We start from the raw sequence: 15493 nt of genomic DNA on the forward strand, positions 1-15493 counted from the left end.
TTTGATATGACTAGTAGTGAATTCACCACACACAATCACCTTCATGTTATTTATATATAGTGTGGCAGTCAGTGATCAGTAGTGAACCTTGGAGCCCCTTGAATATTAAAACTCATGCTAACCATTAGACCATTAGACTAACTGCATAATTGCAGTGTTATAAATCAACCATGTTTACAGAATCACTTTTATTTCATGTATGCAATATAGAAAAATTATAATTGTGAAAAATATTTGTCATCAGACACATCCTTGAATTCTGTCTGATGAGTATGAACCGTACACCTTACTATGTATGGAAGTTCAAACATATTATGGCAGTATTCTCAGAGAGCATGTATCTCTTCAGATTACAATTTAGTAATTACAGAGAACATACACCTAAATAAAACTGCATATCTGCATATCTGTATCATTAGGAAAATAACAGTGTATACACTAGTGGCCCAAATGTGAATTGTTGATTTTGTTGAAACTGGCTTTACTGGTGAGACAGATTTAATCATAGTCATGTAGTCGGTAACCAACAATGGTGTACCAAGCAACAGTCAATTTTGTTTCCAAGGTAACATATTCAGGGTCAACTCTGTGTGAGAAAGTATGTGCAGTCACTTTGCTCCAATTTAATTTGCTGACAAATATGAGAAAGTTTATGCAGTGTATTTTAAAGTGGTTCATAATATTATCTTCTAATACATAATGCCCCATTGTAGACACCATTAACAACTAGGTTCAATGACCAAAAGTAGAGACGTATATATACCAATGGAGGACAAATATTTTCTAAACATGTTTTTTTTTATGTAAGATTTGAGGCTTTCACGGCGGTGACTATGAGGAAAGCAGTCTTCTGGGATTTGGCACCATGTATATGTGGTGTTAACCGACGTTTCGGAGGAACGTATCGCCTCCATCTTCAGGGTAGAAGGAAAAAAATATAAGAAATCCGCAAGCGAAGAGACCGTGAGAACCGGTAAAAGCAGACCAGTCTGCTTTTACCAGTCTGCCACTGCTCTCTGCATTCCAAGCCATTCAACTGCTCTGAAGATGGAGGCGATAAGTTTATCCGAAATGTTGGCCAAAATGAAGAATACATGGCACCTAAACCCAGAAGACGACTTTCTTTATATGATATTGTTAATTATTATTTGTAGTTATAAATTATTAAATCCCTATATAAAACATTTTAGTAATGGTGAATGAAAGTTCTAAAATTATGCAATTTCAGGTTACCATAGGGATGAATTGTCGAGCGTTAACACACACAAACATAAGTTATGTACTAGATCCAAAACAAATGAACAGTCTTTTGTTTGACTTCTTCATGTGGTTCCTCTGAGTACTGATATTATTTTGATGTAGATACATAAAGTTTAATTTGTATTATTCAACCCGGAATGTGACTTGGTTCATGAAGATGTGGAAGATTTTTTTCTTTTAAAAAATATGTACATTGAAGATGTGCAGTTGGATAAGTTCAGTAAAATGATGTCACGAGCTCTAATCCGAAAACAGCACGATACTCAAAGTATACACTACATAGATCTGTGCAGGTAATACAACAGCAGTATATCTGTATGACTGCTTGAATTCACATATAAATGAAGAGCATAAAACATACCTGAGTAAACACTATTCATGTATACCCTTGATTAATTTCAAGAATTTTCAGTAGCAAAATGATATGATCATTTGTGGTGTATCTGTGGTATATATATATGTCGTGTTTGTGCTTAATTAGTTACTTGGCAGATTTCTTATGTAGTGCATTTCTTCATGTAATCATTATTAAATTTTTGATTAGATCTTATGGTCTGTATACCTTAAAGAGTTTATATGGTTGATTGAAAGCATTTTATACAGAAATTATGTAATGGTACTTGTTGGTTATTTTTTTCCTTGGCACTACAGCCCCAGTGGGCCTAGGCCTACCTCCATGAACTCCGTTCCCTTTGGTTTTTCTAGATCTTACACATACGGTAGGACTCCTTGCGTGAGTGATCAGCAAGTAGCAAGGCCTCTACCTGTAGACAAACACAGAAAAAAGCACACAAACATCCATGCCCTGAGTGGGATTCGAATCCCGGGTTCCGAGCGAGCGAAGACAGTGCATGCCTTAGACCACTCGGCTACCATGACCGGCACTTGCTGGTTATAGTTTTTCATATTTTAGTCTGTATGTTCTTACACAGCAAATGGGAAGATAAAAGATCTGAATTGATTGGTAATAAGCATTCAGTGAATTTTGTCTACTCTTAATCTCTTCATGAATGCAATTTTGATCTGTTTGTGGTGTTCCAAAGTATTCAAACTTTACCAAATTTGCAAAGGATCTATTAGATGTGTTTGTGTTTGGTTTTGTCTGTAGGAGCCTCGACGTCTCACAACATTATCGGCCTTCATGGTCTGTCACAGGAATAGCTTTACCTTAGCTTTTACCTTTGTCTTTGTTCTGCATCATAGTTCACTTTATGCATTACAAAAAAAAACAGTTATGGTTGCATAGCAACCAACACAGAGACACATACAATATGCTTGGGACAGGAAAAAATTATGTCTGTATAAGACTGAAGTATGTAACTGGCAAAAAATAACTTCCTGAAATGAAGAACAGACAAGAAGCCAAACAAATAAAAAGTGCAGATAGTGTGTACATGTTATATTTGTTTGAACATGGTGATGAACCTAGTATCCAGTCAGGGCTACTGTTGAAGGGTAGTGTGAGCGAATTTCATGGCATCGATTTCGGTCTACATACAGTGTCTTTCTCTTGACAATAATTTCTCGTTCTAAGTTAGCCCGAGCTGTCATCAGACTGCAACGTGACTCCTCGGCCTGATGCAGCTGAGCCTTCAGTGCTGACACACTCTCACTTATTGCCTTCACCTCGTCCACCAACCTGAAACAATACACAGATGTATGTGGCTTTATGCATTCCAAACACTTCTGCTCAAAGTTGTGTACTGGAGTGATATGATGTTTTAAGGAGAATTTGTTATGTACATACCCATAGTGTGGGATGTCTCGGCAGCTTTCTTGCTGTGGTCGCAAGAGGCGATTGTCTAGTCGAGTCTGAGCCTTCTTCATGGCAGGATCCAGGTTCCTAATGGCTTGCTTCAAGTTTTCTATCAACATTTCAGTGTCAGTTATGCGTTGTAAAGTCTGTAAAAATGTATGAGTTAGTTGACGTTTAGTGTGTCTTGCATTAAATTTGGTGTTGGAATGAACAGTAAATGTTATCTGGCAAGTTTAATTTTTTTTTTTTGTATCAGTCCAGTGCAACCACTAAAATGCTTGAAGTCCAAATCAAAGTACATTTATCTTGAATTATTGATCTCATTAAGATCTACACATTTGAAACATTTGCAGTATGATGTATGATTAATGAAGAACAAGCTGAAATTTATATTGCCGTTGTATAACAAACAAAAACAAACTCCGTGATTTTGTCCACAAGCAAACTATACTGACTGAGCAACCGCCGCTTGTCGGCGAAGTTATTGCCAACCTCAGCAGATGGACGGTGTCGCGTGGTCAGCGCAACGAATCCCCATGGCCGTTAATTTCGTTTTTTTTTCCGGCGCCGTTATTTCCTTGAAAGAGCTCCTCAATTGTCTTCACGAGGCTGAGTGGACCCTGTTCAAGACCCACTGCTTCTCAGAAAAAATCTGGTAGCGCCAGGAATCGAACCTGGACCTCTGGATCTGTAGCCAGGCACTCTGACCACTAGACTACATTAAGCTGTGCAGAAATAAATAAAGATTAACGCCAGTGAAGTATGCAAACAGCAAACAGTGTCTTTGGAAATGTTTATTCCAAATTAGCATCACGTTTTCTTATATAATCAGTCAAATATCAGCATTTGTATTTGTGCTATTGTTTCTTATGGTGCTGATTCTCAGGTCCAGTAGTTGCTTGTACTACACTCCTGTTTTGAATGTGATTTTATATTCAATTACAGAGCCTTATTTATGTCCTGTGACACTAATTGGCTTCTGAGATTTATATTGCATTGTTAAATTGTGAGACCGCCTCTGTGGTATAGTGGTCAGAGTTCCTGGCTACAGATCCAGATTTCCGGCGCTACCAGATTTTCTGAAGAGTGGGTCTGGAACGGGGTCCACTAAGCCTCGTGAGGATAATTCAGGAGCTTTCAAGGAAATAGCGACTCCGGTCTAGAAAACCGAGATTAACAGCCGTGGGGATCTGTTGCGCTGACCACGTGACACCCTCTACCCACAAAAGTTGGCACTAACTTCACCAACAAGCAGCAGTCGCTCGGTCAGTATAGTTTGCTTGCAGACTACAGGCCATGGATTTCTTTTTTTTCTCTCTCTCTCTCTCTTTTTTTCTTAAGTTGTGAACCAATCAGCTTGATGTGCCATACCTTCAGCAACTCATTCTCCATTCGCTGCCTTGCCTCATCAGTCTCAGCAATTCTCATTGCTAGTGCCATTTCAACACGATCAGCTTGTGTACGTAGGTCACGTGCCATATCAGACATAAAGCTGCTCAGGAAGTGTCGCAACTCAACAGAACGTTTATGTTCTGCTTTCAGAAGATTGAGATTTTCTCTTGTGTATTGCTCCCAACCCTCTGGAGTTGACTGTCTGCAACCATTGAAAAAAAAGCAACTCAGATTCAGATATATTAATTGCTTCTATTTCATTATACATAGACATCGTCATGATTCTTACAAGCTGCTCAATATGTATATATTATTAAAAAATGTTTGTCTGTCTTCCTCAGTTCATAGGGAAAGATGTCCATGCATTCATCTGCCTAATAATATTTCAACTGACTCATGGCTTTTGCATTTTGAATGATCATCATGCAACCTCAGTTTCTATTTCTAATTTTATAACATCAGTAATGCCAAACATGGCAGCTGTGCAAACGTCTGAAGCTGGAGCAATAGGAGAATTCACAAATTTTATATGGTAATATATTTTAAAACATTATAAACCCTTTGTTATTTGTTTGTTTGTTGTTGCTGATAATTTTGTTGTCGCCACCACTGCCATCATCATTGTCATTATTGTTGTTGTAAGAGTGTCATGCAAATTTATGCAGCTCTCCATATTATGGTGATATCAAGTAAACCACTGGAGATGGGCATCTGCTACCTTCTCAAGAAGGGCTCTGTTCCATGACATTAGTGTGCCAGTATGATAACTAGCTAGAAGAAATAATATCCTGCCTAACTGTGTGATCTGTATAGCTGAAATAATGTTTATAAGCTAATAAAATTGAGATCATGATGGTATGAACATGTAGCTTGGATGGGAAGAACAAATTCATATGCAATTTTTGTGGAGTAAAAGGTAAAGTTGTCCCTGTGCTTAACTAATTAAGCATTACACCAGTAGGCATATGGGAGACTGGATGTATAGATCCACATTTTCTTGACTTCGGCACCAGCTGGAGGTGAGTGGTCAGCTTCATGCCCTGGCCGGTTTACACCCAGAGAAAGAGCCCCCAATACCCATTGAATAGGTGGTTGGGTGGACCCCAGAGTCAGTCTGGACGACGTGAAGAGAAAATTCTTGGCCCTCAGCACTCAAACTCCAACCCCTCAGTCGTCCAGCCCGTAGCCAGTTGTTACTATGCTAATATTTTTGTGGCGTACTTATTGAAAAGTAACCCCTTAGGATACATTAAAGGTGATAGGAGAATAATATTAAAATGGATCTCAGCAAAGCAGATTGTGAGGATGTGAACCAGACTGAACTGGCTTAGGATTATGGTTTAACTGTCTTGAGGCATCAGGTTGTTTGTTAGAGAGTTAGTTGATTAATGAGAAGTTGGTTGCCATGTTGGAAGAGTATGAAAATAATGCTCAGTAATCTTTACAGTTGATATGACATCTACAAACTAACATACCCATCTGGGAAGCATGTAGCCCCAGGTTTGAAGAGAAGAGTTTTGCTGGTAATTCGTAGTCCTACATTAATTGCCTCAATTTCGTAAGATTCTTTCTTGTCACTCCAGTCCATTTCAAGGCGTTTCTTGACGGCTTTATTGTGCTTCAGCTGCTCCTCCACCTGTTTCAGCATTTGACCCATCAGGTCTCCTGCCTCTCGTATCAGTGCAGCTTCCTATAACATTGATGCAGCTTGCATTCCTAGGCAACGCTAACTTTTCCAAATTTTGCAGTTTTTCATAACATGTTAGTGTTGATGTTCATTTATTAGAAATACAAATGCAATTGTTGAAAAACTAATCAACAGTACATATACCACACCACAAGAGAGTCATGAACTCAGTTGTTAACAAAGCTAATAATCATTATGTCTGGTACACTGTCTACGCACATACATTATTTTTCTTTGTATTTGTTGAATTATACGCCACATAAACGTGTTTCTGTTAAAAGATGAAGCTCTTAGTGAGATCTACGTTTTATATCACCACTTGTATGAATGATGAAATGTTTTGTGTGTGTGTGTGTGTATATATATATATATAGTTTAATGCAATAGAAGGATAAATGAAACATATCGGAATTAAATTCACCTGTCAGCTTTGAATATAGATCTTCAGCAACAGATGTTACTAAAAAATACTATGTAGTTTCAAATACGAAATATGAGAATGGATCGGCAGCCTGACACTGTATCTCATTATGCATTATTTTATGCAATTCATGCTACCAAACACAAAAACATTTTTTTACACCATATAATGTAACCATTTAATTAAGGACATTGACTCATACCTTAATAAGTTCTTCTTCAGCCTTATCTCTCACGAGATCTGCTTCCAGCCTAGCTGTTCTTCGGTTGATACATTCCCCTGCAATGAATTCTGGCATTCGTAGCACCCCCATTGCTGTCCTAAGACGCTGTCGTTGTAGCTCTAATGTGTTGATCTCATCTGCCATGGCTCTAACTGCATGCTTCAACTCAGTTTTCCGTTGATGCACATCATGCACACGCTGTGACAGCTGTCTCGTGTTATCACTCTGCTTTTTGTCTGTGTCAGCAGCCGTGAAAATTTCACACTGTCGCCCATTAAAATCCACTCTACATGACATATAGAAAGATAGTATTGAACAGAAATGAACATGGAAGTGTAAAGTATAAAAGGCTTTAAGTTAGTACCCATAAAAATGTAAAATCCTGAAAAAATGGTATGGTTGTGAATGCCAGAACAGTTCTTTGGGCATCTGTATACATTTCATGATGCTGAAAGGCTAAGCCTGAAAGAAAAATAGTGAACGATAAAAGTGCTGATTTGCACGTGTGTTTCAGAAAAATAAGCAGATGGTTGAATTCTATTATTAACCACAGAATGCAAGAACATAGTGTAAGAAATTTACCTTCAAAACTGTGAGTCAGAGATAGAAATAGAAGAGAAAATTCTTCATATTTACCCACTTATTACAGGGAAAACAAGAAAGTTGGTGAATTTCTAACACTAATGGAAAAGGCCATCAAAATTCAATGTGAAATAATTTCCTACTTTTCTCCTTCACCCCCCTTCATCCCTTCCTTTATATCTTCCATACCTTTACCTTATTTCAAAATTTCTCAGTTAAAATAAATGATTAAGATATATTTTTATCCTTCAGATGGCACAGTTTCAAACTTATAGCTGTTCCCTGTGTAAGTACATTAAAACTACTGCAGTGTGGGAATGACATAACGTATACACATACAATGTCATAAACCATCTGTTATTATATGTAAGTGGAAAATCTGAAGGGATAAAACCACTCATGAGGCCTGGGCACAGGAGGTAGTATACCCTGCTATTAAAATGGATGTTACAGATACAGGGTGTGAGGAAGTGGACCACATTTGTCTGCCTCATGACAAACTCCAATGGCATAACTCTTATATACCTACATGTTTCATAAAAGGTGGGTAAATTCATGACTAGCTGCGCTTCTCAAACTCTGCTCCACAGGAAAAGTAGATGTATGCAAATACTTTCTTTTAATTTATTCTTCCTTAAGTGCATATTTGTGTGATTATATCTATTTTATTGCATAAGCCTTTAAGTACACATACACTTTGGCATGATGTGTTGCCTTGTCTGCGCCTCTCAGAACATCTGCATTGTGTTTGCGCCATTCTTCCTCACTGTATCGTGTTATTGAGTACTGATCCACCACTGGTCTTGTTCCGGTCAGTCCTGCTAGTGGTCCACAGTCTATGCAACCTGCGGCCCATGGAGCAGTCACACCCATCTTCTGTGACTCGCCTTGAGCTGTCATGACTTTAGAAGAAGGGAACTTGTCCCGCATTTCAGGTAAGTAGCATGGGGCTTCTTTCTGCACATACACATCATGTCATGCCTGGGATAAGTCCTAATGTTCCAACAAGCTGCTTTCTCCACATACCATAACTATAACGTATCTTCATAATAACGAGTTAAATTTAGTAAACACCATCAAATTACAACATAAAATAATATTTATTTACTCCATACCACGCACGTTTCAACCTCAGAAGGTCGTCATCAAGCATATTCTATTAACAGTACTTTTAGTATAATCACTCAAGTTTTTTGCATTATTTTTCTTTCATCCTGTAAACGTATATTATAATTAATCAGAGCAAATATGTACCCACTCCCCCATACACCTTCATGGCATAGTGCTTAATTAGTTAAGCACAGGAACAACTTTACCTTACTTTAAGTATGTACACTAAAGATGATTTCACCATGGCTTCTCTAAAAAAACATAACTTAAAAATTTGAAACACTTCAAATTTTTCAAATACAGACTAGAAACTAAACTTCCTCCTGATTACACTGAAATGTGAAATAAGAGATGAAGACCCTACAAAGTACCAAATTTGTATGTTTTGATTGGTCAAGCCAAATGCATGACTGAGGAGTGTGAAACAATGACTGTCAGAGAAAACCCACAGTTCTCAACAAAAATCTGCTCTATTGCCACTCCTTACACATACTATCCTGTACTTAAGCCTGGCCCAAGCTGGTATCTAACCACCTGAACTATAGCTTGTCTGCAGATTCTGGACTTGCCTCTGGCTGTTCATGGCATGAAGACACACTGCAAACATGGGGTTGAGGTTGACAAATGGCCTGTGCCACCATAGATCCATTCTCAGGTTGAGGGAAGAAGTCTGATGCTTGTGTATGTGGAGATGCCTGCAAAGGATGGATTACATATAGTTACATTCAACAGAAGGAAAACTGGAGAACGTTTTGAGAAAAAAGAAGAAACAATCCTTGTCGGTGGTTCATAAACTTTCCTTGTCCTTAACCATTTTATGAAGAGACATTAATTCTCAGTCCCCAGTTTCTGGTAAGCAGAAAAAGTTTACAACACTCTGGAGTATTCAGAGTTTCGAAAGGCATTTCTTGTGATCTTTGCATCCCTCATTGACCTTAAGTTCGTTTATTGCATGTATATGCAAAGGCATAAATTATTTTTTTTAGTTTAAGGTCTTTTGTATTTGTATATTATATTTGTATTTGAAGAATGCCATCTTCTGGGATGTGATGCCTTGTAGATCTTGTGTGAACCAACATTTTGGAGGAACATATTGCCTCCATCTTCAGGGTACAAAGCCACCTGCTCACACTGGTTCCTCACTAACAGATTTTTCTACTGTAAAGATGGAGGTGATACGTTCCTCTGAAACGTCGGTTCACACAAGGTCTACATGGCACCACATGCCAGAAGACGGCATTTTTAATAGTCACCCCCATGAAAACCTCAGATCTTACATGTTTATATTTTCTGAAATACTGGAAGAAAAAAGGAATTATACATGGAACATACAGACATTGAAAGAAATCTGATAGAATTTTATTTGAGGTTTGTGTAAATATAATGATATAGGTAACTTCCAATGTAGATGCCTCTTATAGCAAATTGCATTGAATTCCATGAAGTATTTTTTTTTCAGACAGACGGGCAATTGGAATGCTTGTGTTTTGTTCATGTCAGACACTTACCCTATCTTGCATTTCCATCTGAGGAGTACCATATTTCTGTGACTTTTTCTGGGGAAGGTAACAGGAAGTTCCAATCATAGCTGGCTCAGAGGAAATTGGCTTCTCTCTTTCCACCTGTTTTTTTTCACCAGTACAAGGATCAAGTTCCTGAATGCACAGAATTGAACAGTGAAGGAAATGGAAACAGGTCCAAATGCAGGCCTTCTTCCTGGGAGTATACAAGTACACTAATATGTCACCTCCACCTCATAATTTTGTGTGCCCAACATGTTATCAGTTGTACAAAATTTAAAGATATCAGGTTGGGATGACCACCACTGGCACACTCATAACAAATACCATGATAATCAGTCAGTTAGTTATAAGCTGTAGGGATGGACACACACAAGCAACATGTTATCTCATAAGTCAACTTTATGGTTCATTCACAGTGAAGTTATAAAAATGTGTCTCTGTCCTTCTGCCTGCATATAACAGCTTGAGAACCCCAGAACTTAGTTTCATTAAATTCGTTATTGAAGGGATTTGATATGTCAATAAAGTCCAAATTTGCTTAAGGAAAATGTGTCAGGCATGTATGAACAGCGAGATGATTCTAGTGTGTTCACTTCATTATTTTCCTTAGCATGAGATCCACTATTAGTAAACTTTGGGCCAAAGGCCCCCTTAGAAAAAAAAAAACCCACACACACACACACACACACACAATGCATGTAAAGTCAACAATTCAAAAAGTTTATTGTTTGTTGTTCTACCTAAAGTGTGCTTGAAGTTGAACAATGAAAGCCAGAATTATCACTCTTGTCAGCAGAATGGTCTTTGATCTTTTTAAACATGTCTTGCAAAGCTAATCATTTCATGCATTTAAGAAAGGAAAAACTTTCTGGATTTCAGGTCCTTCCTGATTTTGGGATTTTGAATATGGGTCCCATGCTCTACTTTGAATTCATGAATATTAACTTTTTGTGCTGTCTTATGAGTAACATTGAGGAGTTTGGGAAGAGAAACTAGGACCTCAAATATAACATTTCAACAAAATGAGCCCAGAATTTGACATGGTACATATAAGAATCAGTTTGTATAACTTATCTATAAAATCGCAATACAGAAACAGTGTATTGTGCATAAAATGTTTGTTGTGCTTTTATCTACAACTTTTGTTCAAAACATTTTTCACTCTGGTAAATATTTAGCGAGTTAAGCTCAAGATGTGTGCAAAAATGCTTATGGGTGTTAACATCAAGTTTATATTACTACTGAGGAAAACTAAGCTATCCCAGCTCTTAAGAATAATAAACAGTCAAGTAAGTGTTCACCACATAAAGGTAGGCTTTATTCAAGTATAATTAGAGTAGTATCTCATTTCTAATTACTGCCAATTCAAACGTGCTTTGTGATTGAGTTAATTGTTCTACTGGAGAGCTGAGTGACCATTTCAATGCATGAAAGGAAGGCCAGGACCTACCAAGACATTATCATCAGAGAATATCTTATACCACCCAAACCAACACCCTATCATAAATTCTCCTTCCCCAGCCTTGTTGTCCCACATACCTGACACATCATAGAGGAACAGAGCTTGGCATCGTTGCCAACTACAGTAGTTGCATGATCAGTTACAATACTAAAGCCATATTTTTACCTGTTTCATGATCAGGAAAGGTTTGTTAAACATGCAAAATACAACAACTATTTCAATTAATTATAAAACTGGATGTCCTTAAAGTACCGAATTTCTTGCATTTTCAACGAATTAATTAACGGCTCATTGTCAAGGCTCTGTCAACCTTTTGATCACATATTCTCATTCTAGGAACAACATATTTACCCTGCATCCCAAGTATACAGATTTTCTACATATGTGATATAATTGTGCAGTGTTTCTTTCCTGTCTGGATCAATGTGTGACATGTTTTCCTTTTGTGATGTTTTTTCTCTACATGAAGTTCTTGCTCTTTTCCCAGAACTTGTCTAATACACGACCAAAGCTCATGTGTGAGAGTTGGCAGTTTTGCACTTGAATCTCCATGTGGGGGGTCAGTAGTTTCTTTGCCAGTTTCTTTATGATCTTGTATAAATTATATATAATAAGAAGAAACCTAATTTTAGACTGGCCAAGAAACTTTTCCTACAACAATCTGAGTCTGTTCTTCCCATAAAAATTACTCTCAACCTAATGTGAACATGACTATCAGAACTGGGGCTGTCATTAATATATTCCTCTTCACCATCACTTTCAATGTGCCCATAATCACTGTCGCCTATTTTAGAAACTGAACCATGATTGCTAAGAACTGCACAATATTCATCAGACACGCTTTCATCTTCATGCTCCAGCCATACTAAAATACATAATTCTGATTGCTATAGATCATTGTATGTAAGATTCCTGGAATATGGCCCTTAACAACGGTAAGCAGGTCAGGTCTGCTAGACTGCTTGTGTAAATCAAGACTGAATAATTTGCCTACAAGGACAGATTACTTCAGCTGAATTTATGTGTGGGTTGACTGTGAGGCAAAAAACAATTGCAATGACACAGATACTGACTGAACTGATAACAAAATACAATCTGTTTGACTCACCATTGCAATCTCACAGACTGGACTCAGATACTTATGGGTTAATGGTACAACCAGTCAGTTAACTGTTCAATACAGTTTTATTAGAATATATGCAATAGTACACACTCCTTTATAAGAGCTAGATATTGATCCGTCCTCCATTTTTCAATTTGGATGTTAAACTGAACTCATTTTAGCCTCTTTTCAGTATAATCACTGAATTGAAAACTAGCATGCAGTTGTTACCTCCATGTAACCGCCAAATATAGGTCCGTTTAGTTGTGTTTATTGTTCTGATTAGTATTAAAATGTAGCCATGCTTATTCAGTAAATTACAGCCATGCAGGATTTATAATTGTAAGTCTTCTTTATTTATCTTCAGGTTACCATGGTAATGTGAATCACAGCTACTTATTGAATGCAAGTATATATTGTATCACCATGGAAACAAAATTTTATGAAGGGAAGAATGGCTAAGGAACATGTGATAAATACAAAAGTGATAAGCATACTTCTTCTCCCAAAGCCATGTAAATTAATAAAATATAACTCTGTAGTCAAGGGAGAGATTTACTGTTCTAATACTCTTTATATCGAAATGGCTAGAAACGAAAATATGTATTTACAAGCAAATGTAGTTGAAAGTAAGACTACAGCATAATGCAACTATGAAATCTGAATGATTTTCCACCAGATTATTACTTTAGTACTTTTCTTTTCAAAAGTATTACAGTCAAGTTAAGCATTATTTTTTTTATGTAAGGTTATGGGGTTTGGAGAAAATGAACAGCTGGAATGATTTATTAAAAGAGACAAACTGGAGCTGTAACTGAGGTGCCATAATACATTTAATTTAATGAATCATGTTTGGATTGTAAGGATAGAATTCTTAGGAAACAAGGACATTCTGTGCAAGTGAAAAAATATAAGCTCACGTTAAAAGCAAAACTAATTCTCTATTCAAATAGTTTAATTCAGAACTTTGCTACATCCTGAAACATTAGGTCTGGGAAAAAGTAATGGCTCAGATGCTGGGAGTCCATAAATGTCTTGTATGCTGATCTGAAAAGAGATCGTAATGAATAATCGTGTATTTGTGTAGAACATGGGGGAAGGACCTTAATGACCAATGACCAACTGTTGGAAGACGGTTGTTCCTGTTCGCTCATCCTTATTGCTTTACTACTCTCGAACAATTGGCGCCACCTGCGATAGGCTAATGCATAATGTGCATAAACACCAACGCCATCGTCGGCAAACACCATCCGTGGAAGGCCCCTAATGCGTTCACGCAGTCATTTGTCCAGTAAATCTAATGCACGGATAACAAAATCTAATCATCGTGGTTATAACGTAATCTGTGATTATCACGTGACCGTGCTGAATAGGTATGAGAAGTTGATTCTGTGATCGCAGTTCAAGTGGGGGGAAAATTGACGTCGTGCTTTTGTTTGCAGTATTTCGTGTTGTATACCTTGTATACAGCACTTCGTATTGGAAGTCTTGGAACGTGGGAGGATACACGCCAGATTGTTAACTTTTCGCTTGCCTGGAAAGTCTAGTACAACATCTGTAGCCAATATCGGTTCCAGTACAAGTTACATTCATGTCCAACGTATAAGAATCTAATGCGTCTGTTGTTTTTTTAGAATTGTAATGTAAAGTACTAAGACATGGCAAGAATTCAGAAGGTTTGTGTCAATAATACAAACTAGTAATATCATCTCCTGTGTAATTTCGTTCTTTTGGATGTTCGTGTATTTTAACAGGCATACACGTTCTAACATGTTTTGTTTATATATATATATATAACCTGACGTAAAAAGTTTGGCTTCCGGATACATATCGGTGGGTCTGAAACCACGACTACGACGGCCTGATGACAGAAATTTACTACATATTCGCCTAGATCTCAGAGGCGGTAGGCATTTATTTGAAACAGTGCAGGTTCATAAATTGGCTGATAACATCATTCAAATAAGTTTGTTTCTTAAGTTCTTTAACGTATAGAAGAATACAAAGTTAGCACCTACCTACTGTTATTTACTTGTCATAATATCGTTAATCGACTGCAGCAGTTCAACTTTCTAATACAGAAGTTCAAACACTGGACTCCATCCTGAACCCTAACTATTATTACTGCCTGTTTCCTAAGATCCATATTAGTCGTATCTTCCCCATAGCTCTTTGTTAGTTGCCTCATCCAAAAGATTTACAGACTGAAATATTTATACGGTTCTCATTCCACTCAAAATTTCATACCTGACCTTTGACAATGAAACCTGGAGAGAAGAAAAATGGTATTAAGTTAGTTATATAACATTGTCAGAATTGAGACTATATAGCATCTATATTTAAGTATTTAAATAATAAATTTTTGCCAAATAGAAACTAATGCTACTGCTGCTGCTATACTAATAATGATAAGAACAACAACCTGTTTATAAATACATGCAGTGAAATAATTCTGACTTAAATAGGATGAAATCATAGGACTATCTACAAACAAATCCAACATGCCAGCACTTAAGCTAAATAGCATTTTACAGCATTGTAATATATAAAATTATAACCTATAAATTAAGTACCGGGTCGGTCACGGTAGCCGAGCGGTCTAAGGCATGCACTGTCTTCGCTTGCTCGGAAGCTTGGATCGTGGGTTCGAATCCCACTCAGGGGATGGATATTTGTATGTGTCTTTCTGTGTTTGTGCACAGTTAGAGGCCTTGTGACGAGCTGATCACCCACCCAAGGAGTCCTACCAAATGTGTAAGATCTAGAAAAACCGAGTGAAACGGAGAGGTTCATGGAGGTAGGCCTAGTTCCACTGGGGCTGTAGTGCCAATGAAAAAAGAAAAAGTAAGTACTGTGCCCTGGAGACATGACAGAGTGGAGGTTAGCTGTGCCATTCTTTATCTTGACACTAGATGGAGATGAGTGGTAAACTACATGCCTTGGCCACTTAACCCCCCCCCCCCCAAAAAAAAAAA

The 15493-nt window shown here is 37.5% G+C and overlaps 2 protein-coding genes across 2 annotated transcripts in view; one reads left to right on the top strand and one right to left on the bottom strand.

Moving 5' to 3' along the window:
• Positions 1-2070: 2070 nt before the first annotated feature.
• Positions 2071-13768, bottom strand: LOC111870565 (tektin-4). Its single transcript, XM_023862948.2, has 9 exons — positions 13748-13768; positions 9940-10086; positions 9001-9126; positions 8016-8278; positions 6719-7025; positions 5884-6098; positions 4388-4610; positions 3008-3162; positions 2071-2899 (listed from the first exon to the last, which is right to left on the bottom strand). Exons 1-9 carry the CDS (start codon positions 13766-13768, stop codon positions 2686-2688), a joined length of 1671 nt encoding a protein of 556 aa, XP_023718716.1. The 3' UTR covers positions 2071-2685.
• Positions 13769-13890: 122 nt separating this feature from the next.
• Positions 13891-15493, top strand: part of LOC111870539 (X-ray repair cross-complementing protein 5) — a 24332-nt gene continuing 22729 nt past the window's right edge. The window contains exon 1 of the mRNA XM_023862905.2: positions 13891-14194. Within this exon, the coding sequence (XP_023718673.1) occupies positions 14177-14194 (18 nt within the window). The 5' untranslated portion in view covers positions 13891-14176. The remainder of the gene's footprint in view (positions 14195-15493) is intronic.

The sequence above is a fragment of the Cryptotermes secundus genome, unplaced genomic scaffold (assembly GCF_002891405.2).
Source record: "Cryptotermes secundus unplaced genomic scaffold, Csec_1.0 scaffold117, whole genome shotgun sequence".
In the NCBI taxonomy this organism is placed as follows: domain Eukaryota; kingdom Metazoa; phylum Arthropoda; class Insecta; order Blattodea; family Kalotermitidae; genus Cryptotermes; species Cryptotermes secundus.